Genomic DNA, 13,955 nt, shown 5'->3' on the forward strand with positions numbered 1-13,955 from the left:
CTAAGCCACGCGCCTTCACAATAGAATTAGTGTAATTACACCTATTGCTAATTACGTGTTTGAATCACACTGTCAATTGAACCTTGTTTTCTTGATTTTCTCACAGAATGCTGCAAATTATAGAAGTAATCCCAGAAAAGATTCCACTGGAAGAGCAGCGAGTGACAGCTATATATTCTAATCTTGGTATTGGTGCTGCCAAAGTGGAGAAGAGCACTTTCAATGGTCATATTCATGCTGTTTCATTTGGAACCAATGAAACGGAAGCAAGGAGTGAGGTACAATTCTTTCTCTTGATTATTCTCGTATTCAACGTTTATTTCAAATGCCAAGGTTGATAAAATGCGTCAGAATGAAATATATTTTTATTGTTATATAATAAAGATATGTTACAAAACTTGGCAGAGATTGCAATTTAAATACAAAATATGATAACATATACAGCACACAGATTATATAGTTTCACAATAAAGCTAACATAATCCTTTCCACTACAGAAACACTATGAAATTTTTCTGGATGGGAGAGTTAATTACATTGAACGCAGCACTTCAGTAATACGTATTTCATTGACCCCGAAAGAATGAAGGGCAAAATTGAACTCAATGGAATTTGAAACCAGAACCTAAAAACTGACGACATGCTGCATATTCTTCGGCTAGCCATTCTGCCAGCTCGCCACCTTAAGCTAAGAAAAACAATTTATTAACAAATATAAACCACAAATAAATATGCAACCATCCACCATTAGTCAATAGTAGTTTACAAATTCGTTATCACTATTTTCTGAAAACGGAAATATATCTATATATATAAAAGTGAGGTTGTGTGCTGTCTGTCTCCTACGATTTAGATTCCTAACTACTCCCACATTTTGCGGTGCACTTTAACCAAAACCGGGTCCCTTATAGTCGTGATTCATATCGAGCCCTTCTGGGTATTAGCGCGCGTCTACGATGAGTCTACAATTTTAAAAATAATTTACCCTAATTTTTTCCATTTTAAAGCATATTTTTTAAATAAAGGGAATTAACTCTCTAAAAATGTCTACGATGAGTCAACGATTTAAAAAAAATTACCATAATTTTTTTTTCCATTTTTAATGCATTTTTTGCTGTTTTTTGGCTATAACTCTCTAAAAATGCTTTATAGTTATTTCCCTTACAAACCCGAGCAACGCCGGGCGATACTGCTAGTTTTTGTATAAATAAATTATCTGCCTCGCGTGGGAATGAGCGAGTGTTGCGTGTGTGTGTTTGAGTGTGTGTATGTGTGTATTGTTTGTGTATTTGTGTTTCTGCTTGTGTGTCTGCGCACTCTCCCCGATGATACGTTTTATTCCTATTCAGAGTTTCAACCATATACACACTCGCGCGCATATATACACAGGAACACACACTGCAAAGCAATAATAATAATAATAATAATAATATGCTTTCTAATTGATGTATCAATACCAGCAGATGACAACGTGTCTCTAAAAGAAATGGAGAAACTTTCAAAATACAAAGACCTGGAAATAGAGGTAACCAGAATGTGGAACCTAAAAACAGAATCAATTCCTATCATAGTAGGTGCATTAGGCATGATAAAAAAATATTCATAAAAATACATAACAAAAACACCAGGACTTACAAACACATATAACATACAGAAAATTGCACTACTAGACACTGCACACATCCTACGCAGAACACTTTCCATACAATAACCATCAGAGCATCACAACAAATCACAGCACATACCCAAGGCACACAGAGCTGCGCTCGGTAGTGAAGTGAAAGCACGCTATAAAAATAAAACTACGGAATAATAATAATAATAATAATAATAATAATAATAATAATAATAATAATAATAATAATAATAATTATAATAATAATAATAATAATAATAATAATAGTAATAATAATAATAATATGCTTTCTAATTGATGTATCAATACCAGCAGACGACAACGTGTTTCTAAAAGAAATGGAGAAACTTTCAAAATACAAAGACCTGGAAATAGAGGTAACCAGAATGTGGAATCTAAAAACAGAAACAATTCATATCATAGTAGGTGCATTAGGCATGATAAAAAAATATTCAGACAAATACATAACAAAAACACCAGGACTTACAAACACATATAACATACAGAAAATTGCACTACTAGACACTGCACACATCCTACGCAGAACACTTTCCATACAATAATCATCAGAGCATCACAACAAATTACAGCACATACCCAAGGCACACAGAGCTGCGCTCGGTAGTGAAGTGAAAGCACGCTATAAATATAAAACTACGGTATAATAATAATAATAATAATTTTAATAATAATAATAATAATAATAATAATAATAATAATAATAATAATAATAATAATTCATTCCTCAAAATAACAAATTTCCAAAACCACAACACTTCATATTTGGAAGCTTTTACAAATACAATTGAAATAAAATTGTATGCTTGACACAATTGAACGTCACCAACACACACAGAGTAAAAAATAAAAACCTGACGATAGATCTTTCATACATCTTTAAATGTACTGTTGTATATATATTGACATTTAACACAACACACACGCACACACACACACACACACACACACACACAGTTGAACATATTCTGAAGAGAAAAGAAATCTGTTACTCTTTACTCTTTTACTCTTTTACTTGTTTCAGCCATTTGACTGCGGCCATGCTGGAGCACCGCCTTTAGTCGAGCAAATCGACCCCGGGACTTATTCTATGTAAGCCCAGTACTTATTCTATCGGTCTGTTTTGCCGAACCGCTAAGTAACGGGGACATAAACACACCAGCATCGGTTGTCAAGCAATGCTAGGGGGACAAACACAGACACACAAACACACACACATATATATATACATATAAACGACAGGCTTCTTTCAGTTTCCGTCTACCAAATCCACTCACAAGGCATTGGTCGGCCTGGGGCTATAGCAGAAGACACTTGCCCAAGATGCCACGCAGTGGGACTGAACCCGGAACTATGTGGTTGGTTAGCAAGCTACTTACCACACAGCCACTCCTGTTATTGAATTTTTTTTAAATCTGTCATTCAGTTCAGCAGAATTGTTAACACTTGGATACATTGGTTGTTCGTCTGGTATGTTGATTTTTGTTCATTCGTTATAAATCTTGAATTATGCTTGCACTGATGATTAAAAATTGCATTTCGGCACTAATTATGAAATCATGTGATTTGCAGCTGAATTCTGTTTTCGAGTGGTTTGCTTCGAGAGTTGCATTCCCTCGCATTCGGTACGATGTGTATATTTATTTTGGTAGTTTTTACTTCAAGAGTCCCTCCTAGCGTGTGGCATTTATGTGTAGAAATGCCCCCTATAGAATATAAATAAATATATTTTTAAAAATTGGAGGATTTTTCTCGAAGAAAGAAAAATGGTGGCGAGCTGGCAGAATCGTTAGCACGCCGGGCGAAATACGTAGCCGTATTTCGTCAGCCGTTACATTTTGAGTTCAAATTCCGCCGAGGTCGACTTTGCTTTTCATCCTTTCGGGGTCGATAAATTAAGCAACAGTTACGCACTGGGGTCGATGTAATCGACTTAATCCGTTTGTCTGTTCTTGTTTGTCCTCTCTGTGTTTAGCCCCTTGTGGGTGATCAAGAAATAGGTATTTCGTCTGCTGCTATGTTCTGAGTTCAAATTCCGCCGAGGTCGGCTTTGCCTTTCATTCTTTCGGGGTCGATTAAATAAGTACCAGTTACGCACTGAGGTCGATATAATCGACTTAATCCGTTTATCTGTCCTTGTTTGTCCTCGTTGGGTTTAGCCCCTTGTAGGTAGTAAAGAAATAGGTATTTCGTCTGCCATTACGTTCTGAGTTCAAATTCCGCCGAGGTCGACTTTGCCTTCCATCCTTTCGTGGTCGATAAATTAAGTACCAGTTATACACTGGAGTCGATGTAATCGACTTAATCTGTTTGTCTGTCCTTGTTTGTCCCCTCTATGATTAGCCCCTTGTGGGCAATAAAGAAATAAGCATTATTAACACTTGATGTTTTGAACCGCATTACAAACCCCTTCTTAGGCAACATATAGTAGGAGCGAATTTAAGAGAAAATATCAAACATGTTCCTAACTACACACGAAATATGAGAGCAAGCTGTCCTAATTTGTGATAAACTTTTAATGCGGCTCTCAACAAATATAGAGGCAGGGAAATTCATGGTGGGTGATAATGGGAGTTCTAGCTATTATGTTAATTCTAATGTTGAAGTGTTGTAATAATTGTGGAAGAAGTAGAAGATACAAAAGTAGTAACAACTGTAATAGTAATAATTCCACTTTGCACTGGGTCTCGAAGCTGTAATAGTAATAATTCCCCTTTGCACTGGATCTCGAAGCACATAAGGCAATAAATGATAGCACGTAAGTGGAAGCACTCCGTCGGTTACGACGATGAGGGTTCCGGTTGATCCGAATCAACGGAACAGCCTGCTCGTGAAATTAACGTGTAAGTGGCTGAGCACTCCACAGACACGTGTACCCTTAACGTAGTTCTCGGGGATATTCAGCGTGACACAGAGAGTGACAAGGCCGGCCCTTTGAAATACAGGTACAACAGAAACTGGAAGTAAGAGTGAGAGAAAGTTGTGGTGAAAGAATACAGCAGGGATCACCACCATCCCCTGCCGGAGCCTCGTGGAGCTTTAGGTGTTTTCGCTCAATAAATACTCACAACGCCCGGTCTGGGAATCGAAACCGCGATCCTCCGACCGCGAGTCTGCTGCCCTAACCACTGGGCCATTGCGCCTCCACTAGCCCGTAAGTATTGGGTTGAAAAATCATTTTGGATAGGATAAGTCGAAGGCTGCTCCTGAGACTTTCCCTATCCAAAATATCTAAATATTTCAACTCAATATCTGTGTGATTCGAGATTCACTATTCCGAGAAACAATTATTTCACTTCCCATTCGTCGAAAGTTGATAAATTTTTATGACGTCAACAGCATTCAGAAGTAATAGTAATTTCATGTTATTTACGAATTTCAATTTTTCTTTCATTTTCCTCCACCAGATATATAACGACTCAGTCTCACAAGTAGAAGATATGATGGACATCATTTCATTGCCAAAGAGTTTACTCAAACATCGGAAAGACGAAGAGCAGTCGAAATTTTCAAGGATTTCCTTTTTCTGTTTGCGGGATGATAAGCTATACAGGGTATGGCAAAAAATGGAAATATTACTTCTTCCAGTAGATTAGAGAATGCTTGAAATCATTGTTACGATATTGATAAAAGAAGAAACAATACTAATGCGACACAATTACCAATGTTTATATGTATGTGCTTATGTATTGGGTTAGCAACTAACTTACTCTTTACTCTTTTACTTGTTTCAGTCATTTTGACTGCGGCCATGCTGGTGCACCGCCTTTAATCGAGCAACTCGACCCCGGGACTTATTCTTTTGTAAGCCCAGTACTTATTCTATCGGTCTCTTTTGCCGAAGCGCTAAGTAACGGGGACCTAAACACACCAGTATCGGTTGTCAAGCAATGCTAGGGGGACAAACACACACAAACATACACACACGCACGCATATATATATATATATATATATATATATATATACATATATACGACGGGCTTCTTTCAGCTTCCGTCTACAAAATCCACTCATAAGGCTTCGGTCGGCACGAGACTATAGTAGAAGACACTTGCCCAATGTGCCACACAGTGGGACTGAACCCGGAACCATGTGGTTTGTAAACAAGCTACTTACCACACAGCCACTCCCTCCCTTTTTTAAAAATTTTGGAATTTATTGAGTTTTTAAATTTTAGAATCTATTTTTTTCGAGAATTCTATTTTTGAATCACTTTGGAATTAATTTGGTTTTTTTTTTCTAGTTAATTTTAGTTAATCGTTTGTTTTTAGATCATTAAAATGGAATGTCAAGTTAGGAAAAACGAGCATTTTTGACACCTCCTTCTTTTTGCTTTAAATCAAGGTTTTAAAGCTGCAAACACTGCTCTCAACATTCGTGCTGTTTATGGAGAGGGTGCTATAGCTGAAAGAATCGCTCGTGATTGGTATGACAAGTTCAAAAATGGAAGATTGGCGACGAACCGTAAAAGAGGGAACACAAATGAGTGACAGAGAGAGAGAGAGAGAGAGAGAGAGAGAGAGAGAGAGAGAGAGAGAGGGGAGAAATGGAAAGACAAGACGTCAACAAGAAAGTATGACATTACAACCAGCCAGGCAAAGTCTTCGCTACATTTGCGGTAACTGCCAGAGGGAGTGTTTGTCCAGGATAAGACTACACAGCCACAGCAGGAGATGTATTAGGTCATGAAATGTAAAAGCCGGACTAGATTATTTTATGCGCAATCCATTGTCTCTCGAGACAAAAAGGATACCAACAATAGTCGCAAACATACACATTCATGTATGTTTGTATATAGATATGTCACACACACACATATATATGCATATATATATATATATATATATATATATATATATATATATATATATATATATATATATATATATATGGAGAGAGAGAGGGGGGGGGTAGAGAGCATTAAAATAGAGGGCATTAAAAGGTTCGGACAGATAGACGACACAAAGGCGGACAAGAGAAACAACGATTAGGACAGGCAAAAAAGACGAGTTATTCTCGACTTTCTTTCTTCAGTCAAGTAACAGAAGTCACGACGATTTCGGACAGTTACACTCGAGATGGTTCGATCTAGTTATCCCCCAAAAAGTCTAAGCTAAGAGCATTAGACCCCTTTGTAAGAAAGCCAGCGATTGTGTACGGCAACAGAAACAAAGAAAAACAAACAAAAACGGAGAACATGGTACAGAATTACAATATAATATATATATGTATATATATATATATATATATATATATATATATATATATATATATATATATATAATTATATTTAAGGGCTGTTGCAGAAATCACTTGTCCCAAGGTGCTATGCAGTGAGATTGAACACAGAATACGTTGATTACCAAGACACCTTCTTAAGTACAAGACATACCAGAAGCTCTTAATTTTAACAATTTATATATAAAAGCAAATTATCCCGTTCTTAGAGCAACGACAATCCACAGCTATGAACTTACATGTAATATAAAAAATAAATGCGCCCTTTTTAAAGCCTAGCCCAGCTCATGGGCCCGGTTTCCCGGTTTCAATGGCGTATGTGTTCCCCAGCTGGACGGGACGCCAGTCCATCGCAGCGCTACTCATTTTTGCCAGTTGAGTGGACTGGAGCAACGTGAAATGAAGTGTTTTGCTCAAGAACACAACGCGTCGCCCGGTCCAGGAATCGAAACCACAATTTTACGATCATGATGCTGACACCCTAACCATTAAGCCACGCGCCTCCACACCCATGTAATATATATTGTAATATATATTGTACTAGCAGTATCGCCCGGCGTTGCTCGGGTTTGTAAGGGAAATAACTATAAAGCATTTTTAGAGAGTTATAGACAAAAAATAGCAAAAAATGCATTAAAAATGGAAAAAAAAATTATGGTAAATTTTTTTTAAAATCGTTGACTCATTGTAGACATTTTTAGAGAGTTACTTCCCTTTATTTAAAAAATGCATTAAAATGGAAAAAGATTATGGTAAATTATTTTTAAAATCGTAGACTCATCGTAAACGCGCGCTAATACCCAGAAGGGCTCGATATGAATCACGACTATAAGAGACCCGGTTTTGGTTAAACTGCATCGCAAAATGTGGGAGTAGTTAGGAATCTAAATCGGAGTAGACAGACACTCACACAACTTCACTTTTATATATAAAGATTAAGTCGCTGGACTGAGTATATCAAAGTAGTACAGCTGTAACGTTTCGTCTCTTGCTTTAATGATATATTTAACTCTTCTATGGCAATAAATAAGCTTATTTAACGACTCCTCTTTACAGGTAATACAAACTTCTAATAACCAAACAACTACTAAAGTTGACAGTCGTATAATTGCTGCAAATATTCCCAACGTTAATATAACCAACCTTGATGAACCAGTTACAATATCATTCAATGTAATCGATCAGGTAATAACTATGTGATTTGTTATAACCGTCGTTATAGCTTTTGTTTCACTGCAAGAACGTACCACACTGTTCCCAAGGGAAACACGTACCACGGCAGCTACTACTACTACTACTACTGCCACTGCTACTACTACTACTACTACTACTACTACTACTGATGCTGCTGCTGCTACTGCAGCTGCTGCTGCTACTACTAATACTACTGCTGCTGCTCTGCTGCTGCTACTACTGCTCCTACTACTACTACTACTGCTGCTGCTGCTGCTGCTGCTACTACTACTACTACCACCAACACCACCACCACTACTACTACTACTACTACTACTACTACTACCACCACCACCACCACCATCACTACTACTACTACTATTACTACTACCACCACCACCACTACCACCACAACCACTACTACTACTACCACCACCACCACCACCACCACCACCACCACCACCACTACTACTACTACTACCACCACCACCACCAGCACAACCACTACTACTACCACCACCACCACCACCACTACCACCACCACTACTACTACTGCTACCACCACACCACCACCACCAAACTACTACTACCACCACCACCACCACCACTACTACTACTACTACCACCACCACTACTACTACTACTACCACACCACTACTACTACTACTACTACTACCCACCACACACCACCACCACCACCACCACCACTACTACTACTACTACCACCACACCACCAGCACAACCACTACTACTACTACCACCACCACCACCACCACCACCCCACACTACTACTACTACTACTACCACCACCACCACCACTACTACTACTACTACCACCACCACCACCAGCACAACCACTACTACTACTACCCACCACCACACCGGACACTACCACCACTACTACTACTACCACCACCACCCCACCACCACTACTACTACTACTACCACACCACCACCAGCACAACCACTACTACTACTACCACCACCACCACCACCACTACTACTACTACTACCACCAACCACCACCACCACCCACTCTACAACACCACCACAACCACCACCACTACTACTACTACTACCACCACCACCAACCTACAACCACTACTACTACTACTACCACCACCACCACCAGCACAACCACTACTACTACTACCACCACCACAACTACCACCACTACTACTACTACCACCACCACCACCACCACCACCACCACCGCTATTTTGTTAGTTTAGCAAAGATTCATTACATGTATTTTAATTACAAAGTATTTGATTAAAATATCAGAATTTAAATTGTTTTTCAGAATGTCACCAACCCACAGTGTGTTTATTGGGATGACTCCCCGGGACAGAATCCCAACTGGTCATCAAAAGGCTGCAATATATACAAATATGTACCTGGAAAGAACGTAGTTTGTTCTTGCAACCATCTTACAAGTTTTGCTTTACTAATGGTTGGTATCACTACGACAAATAGTAATTGCTAGTACATTGGCCATTCTGTCTATGCTCTCTTTTACTCTCTCTTTTACTCTCTTTTACTTGTTTCAGTCATTTGACTGCGGCCATGCTGGAGCACCGCCTTTAATCGAGCAACTCGACCCCGGGACTTATTCTTTTGTAAGCCCAGTACTTATTCTATCGGTCTCTTTTGCCGAACCGCTAAGTAACGGTGACATAAACACACCAGCATCGGTTGTCAAGCAATGCTAGGGAGACAAACACAGACACACAAGCACACACACACACACACACACACCACACACACACACACACATATATATATATATATATATACATATACAACGGGCTTCATTCAGTTTCCGTCTACCAAATCCACTCACAAGGCTCTGCCCAAGGTGCCACGCAGTGGGACTGAACCCGGAACCATGTGGTTGGTAAACAAGCTACTTACCACACAGCCACTCCTGTATATATATACGATGGGCTTCTTTCAGTTTCCCTCTACCAAATCCACTCACAAGGCTCTGGTCGGCCCGAAGCTATAGTAGAAGACACTTGGCCAAGGTGCCACGTAGTAGGACTGAACCCGGAACCATGTGGTTGGTAAACAAGCTACTTACCACACAGCCACTCCTGAGCCAATGCATAAATAATTTCAACACGTATTAAACAAAATGTTGGTGAATATTTTTGTAAATATGTGAGGCTAATATTTTGTAATGAGTCACTGTTGTTCTTGCTGCTATTGCTGTTATTTATAACTTTAAACTAAGTATCATGTCCACTAGGTGTACCCAGCTACCATTCTCAATTAAATGCATGAGGATTCCTCCAACAATGATGTGAAGAGGCGGAGAGAATAAGTCATCTCTCCTTCATTTAAAATCTATTGTGTCGAAACTATCTGAATGGCAGACTTAGTGATAGATACATATTTCATGTGGAGGCGCAATGGCCCAGTGGTTAGGGCAGCGGACTCGCGGTCATAGGATCGCGGTTTCGATTCCCAGACCGGGCGTTGTGAGTGTTTATTGAGCGAAAACACCTAAAAGCTCCACGAGGCTCCGGCAGGGGATGGTGGTGATCCCTGCTGTATTCTTTCACACACAACTTTCTCTCACTCTTACTTCCTGTTTCTGTTGTACCTGTATTTCAAAGGGCCGGCTTGTCACTCTCTGTGTCACGCTGAATATCCCCGAGACTACGTTAAGGGTACACGTGTCTGTGGAGTGCTCAGCCACTTACACGTTAATTTCACGAGCAGGCTGTTCCGTTGATCGGATCAACCGGAACCCTCATCGTTGTAACCGACGGAGTGCTTCCAAAAAAAAAAACATATTTCATATATAATAGCTCTCCATGGTACAATAAACATGCTTGCAGCTTAGATGTTAAGCCCTTGGTCTCTTCATGATTTTGTTTCAAGATCTTTTTCTCTCATTTACCTGAAACGTTTATTTCAATACTGCACGTGTATCCATTATTTATCAGTTTTACAACACCCCTGCTGCCCATTAAATAATACATACTCCTAATAGAAAATTGCTTCCGCCTATCTGAATATTCCTAATTTATAAAACTACTAGCAGTTTTGCCCTGCTCGTGCGCTCGTGCGTTCTATACACGCGCGAATTAAGCTAAACTTGGATGAAGTTCAATCAAAATTCAATTATTTTGGTTTTAAAATCAAGCATTTAATGCCCTCTATTTTTGCGCTCATGTGTTCCGTTTCCTCAATGGGAAGTACGTAGAAGCGTTTCATAAATTTTTGTTGATCAAATAATTGCATTGTTGAATTATTCTTTTAGATCAGTATTTCTCAACGGGGATTTCAGGGGAGAGTTTCAGGGAGTCGCGGGCGATGTATCGTGATGATCAAAAATCCGGCCTGCTAAAATTTGGTTAAAGTGATTCAAACTGCAGACCCAACGCAAAATGGTCACATTTAATTCAAAGCGTTAAAAATGTTATGAAAACAATTGGTATGTGTTCACAAAGTCCAAACGATTAATACGAAAAAACCCTCCAGGCTACATCCCGACAATTCATTTCTTTGCCGAATTTCTACAATGTTTACAGCGATTCGTTTTTACATCTTGATTTTTTATTTTTCATGCAATTTACGCATGCTTGCACGCATGGTGACCACAGCTCACGTCAAACAGCTGACTGAGTAAAGTTCACTAATCAATGCATGGGATAAGGCCTAAACAAACACGTTATCGAATTTTGCAGTTGCGAGATGAATTTCGGAACAGAAATAGCGCAGTTCAGTTTTCATTCGTCTAAACTTTAAGTGACCCATTTTTGGTGGTTCTACGATTTGTTGGCTAGGAGGAGATGTGACGGGAAGTTAAACACACAGACACACACACAGATACATACACAGACACACAAGTTGAGTTTTATATATATAGATTGACTGGTATATAACGAAGGAAGAAGGAGCTAATACAGTGCTGCTTTCTACTATTGCAGAATGTCTACCAGAAAGAAATGGAAAATAATAGTCTGTTGTCTATTATTTCTAACGTTGGTTGCGGAATATCATTTGTCTGTCTCGTCCTGACAATAATAATTCATGCTTATTTCAAGTAAGTATTTCAATTTCTTATTTCTTTATAAACTGTTCAAATACAAAGAAACGATATCCATCAATTTGGGGGTCTCTCACAGAGTGGTAATGTTGATATCTGGTTAATGTCTGCTGGAAGATCATGGATGTGAAGAGAATTCCAGAATGTTGTAACTTTGACAAAGGATTGACAATTGCTTTAGCGCAGGTTTTTTTAACTCACAGCAAGGATGACGTAAGAAACAGAGAGGGTGGGGATGAGGGATGTCCTGTATGCTAATTCAGAAAAGCATAGTCTCTACTATAACTACTATGTCGGTCCCTACTTTCGTTATATAGTATGTCTGTAAGCAAGTAGTAGCGGATTGTTGAGTTAATATTTGCTCTTTAGCCATATTAATTTTGGGGGAGTGCTCAGTATTTCCTGACCCTAAACACGAATCTAAGACTTTCTGACATAGTGCAGGCTATAATCTATACATACATACATACATACATACATACATACATACATACAAGGGGCTAAACACAGGTAGGACAAACAAGGACAGACAAACGGATTAAGTCGATTATATCGTCCCCAGTACGTAACTGGTACTTAATTTATTTATCCCGAAAGGATGAAAGACAAAGTCGACATCGGCGGAATTTGAACTCAGAACGTAACGGCAAACGAAATACCGCTAAGCATTTTTCCCGGCGTGCTAACGAGTCTGCCAGCTCGCCGCCTTCAAACAGCTGATACAATCACTAAATTCCCATGTGTCTGCACATGCGATATTTTCAACAGAGAGTATTTTTCTGTTTAGTGCACATTATTCCCTAGAGAGCATAGAGTCGGTATATCTGGCGTATATATTTGGAAGCACTCCGTCGGTTACGACGACGAGGGTTCCGGTTGATCCGATCAACGGAACAGCCTGCTCGTGAAATTAACGTGTAAGTGGCTGAGCACTCCACAGACACGTGTACCCTTAACGTAGTTCTCGGGGATATTCAGCGTGACACAGAGAGTGACAAGGCCGGTCCTTTGAAATACAGGTACAACAGAAACAGGAAGTAAGAGCGAGAGAAAGTTGTGGTGAAAGAGTTCAGCAGGGATCACCACCATCCCCTGCCGGAGCCTCGTGGAGCCTTAGGTGTTTTCGCTCAATAAACACTCACAACGCCCGGTCTGGGAATCGAAACTGCAATCCTACGACCGCGAGTCCGCTGCCCTAACCACTGGGCCATTGCGCCTCCACCGTATATATTTATACTTCCAGGGACGGGACACCGCGCCCTCGTAGTGTTATTCATTTGTACCAGATGAGTAGACTGAGACAACATGAAATTTAGAGTTTCTCTGAAGAACATTATGCAGTCCAATCCAGGAATCGACAACGCAATCTTACGATCATCTGAGCTACACCCTAACCTCTAAAACATGCGCCTCTGTAAACAAACCGGTGCCGACGTCATTAAATTCTCATGTATTTCCACATGTAACAGATTCGACAAAGGCAACTGTGAAATAACTCAGTTTGGAAACATCTTAAAACATCTTTTCGAAGAAAACTTCTCTGCTCTTTTTCCGAAATCTCGTTTAGAGATTTGAACAAGACTAAGATGAATACAACTGCTCTAATGATAGAAGTTATTTATATATATAAGGCCATCCACGTAACATTTCATATCTCGAACATTTAATCACATAATGCTTTTTCTTTCACATAGAATATACATGCATAAAGTGGAGGCGCAATGGCCCAGTGGTTAGGGCAGCGGACTCGCGGGCATAGGATCGCGGTTTCGATTCCCAGACCGGGCGTTGTGAGTGTTTATTGAGCGAAAACACCTAAAGCTCCACGA

At 39.5% G+C, this 13,955-nt stretch overlaps 1 protein-coding gene across 1 annotated transcript in view; it reads left to right on the top strand.

The window, feature by feature from the left end:
- Window positions 1-13,955, top strand: part of LOC115224954 (adhesion G protein-coupled receptor A2-like) — a 91,981-nt gene that overhangs the window by 60,927 nt on the left and 17,099 nt on the right. Inside the window, exons 24-28 of the mRNA XM_036513864.1 lie at window positions 107-278; window positions 5,062-5,208; window positions 7,950-8,078; window positions 9,370-9,519; window positions 12,008-12,123. Coding sequence (XP_036369757.1) covers window positions 107-278; window positions 5,062-5,208; window positions 7,950-8,078; window positions 9,370-9,519; window positions 12,008-12,123 — 714 coding nt within the window. The remainder of the gene's footprint in view (window positions 1-106; window positions 279-5,061; window positions 5,209-7,949; window positions 8,079-9,369; window positions 9,520-12,007; window positions 12,124-13,955) is intronic.

The sequence above is a fragment of the Octopus sinensis genome, linkage group LG27 (assembly GCF_006345805.1).
Source record: "Octopus sinensis linkage group LG27, ASM634580v1, whole genome shotgun sequence".
NCBI classification, from domain to species: domain Eukaryota; kingdom Metazoa; phylum Mollusca; class Cephalopoda; order Octopoda; family Octopodidae; genus Octopus; species Octopus sinensis.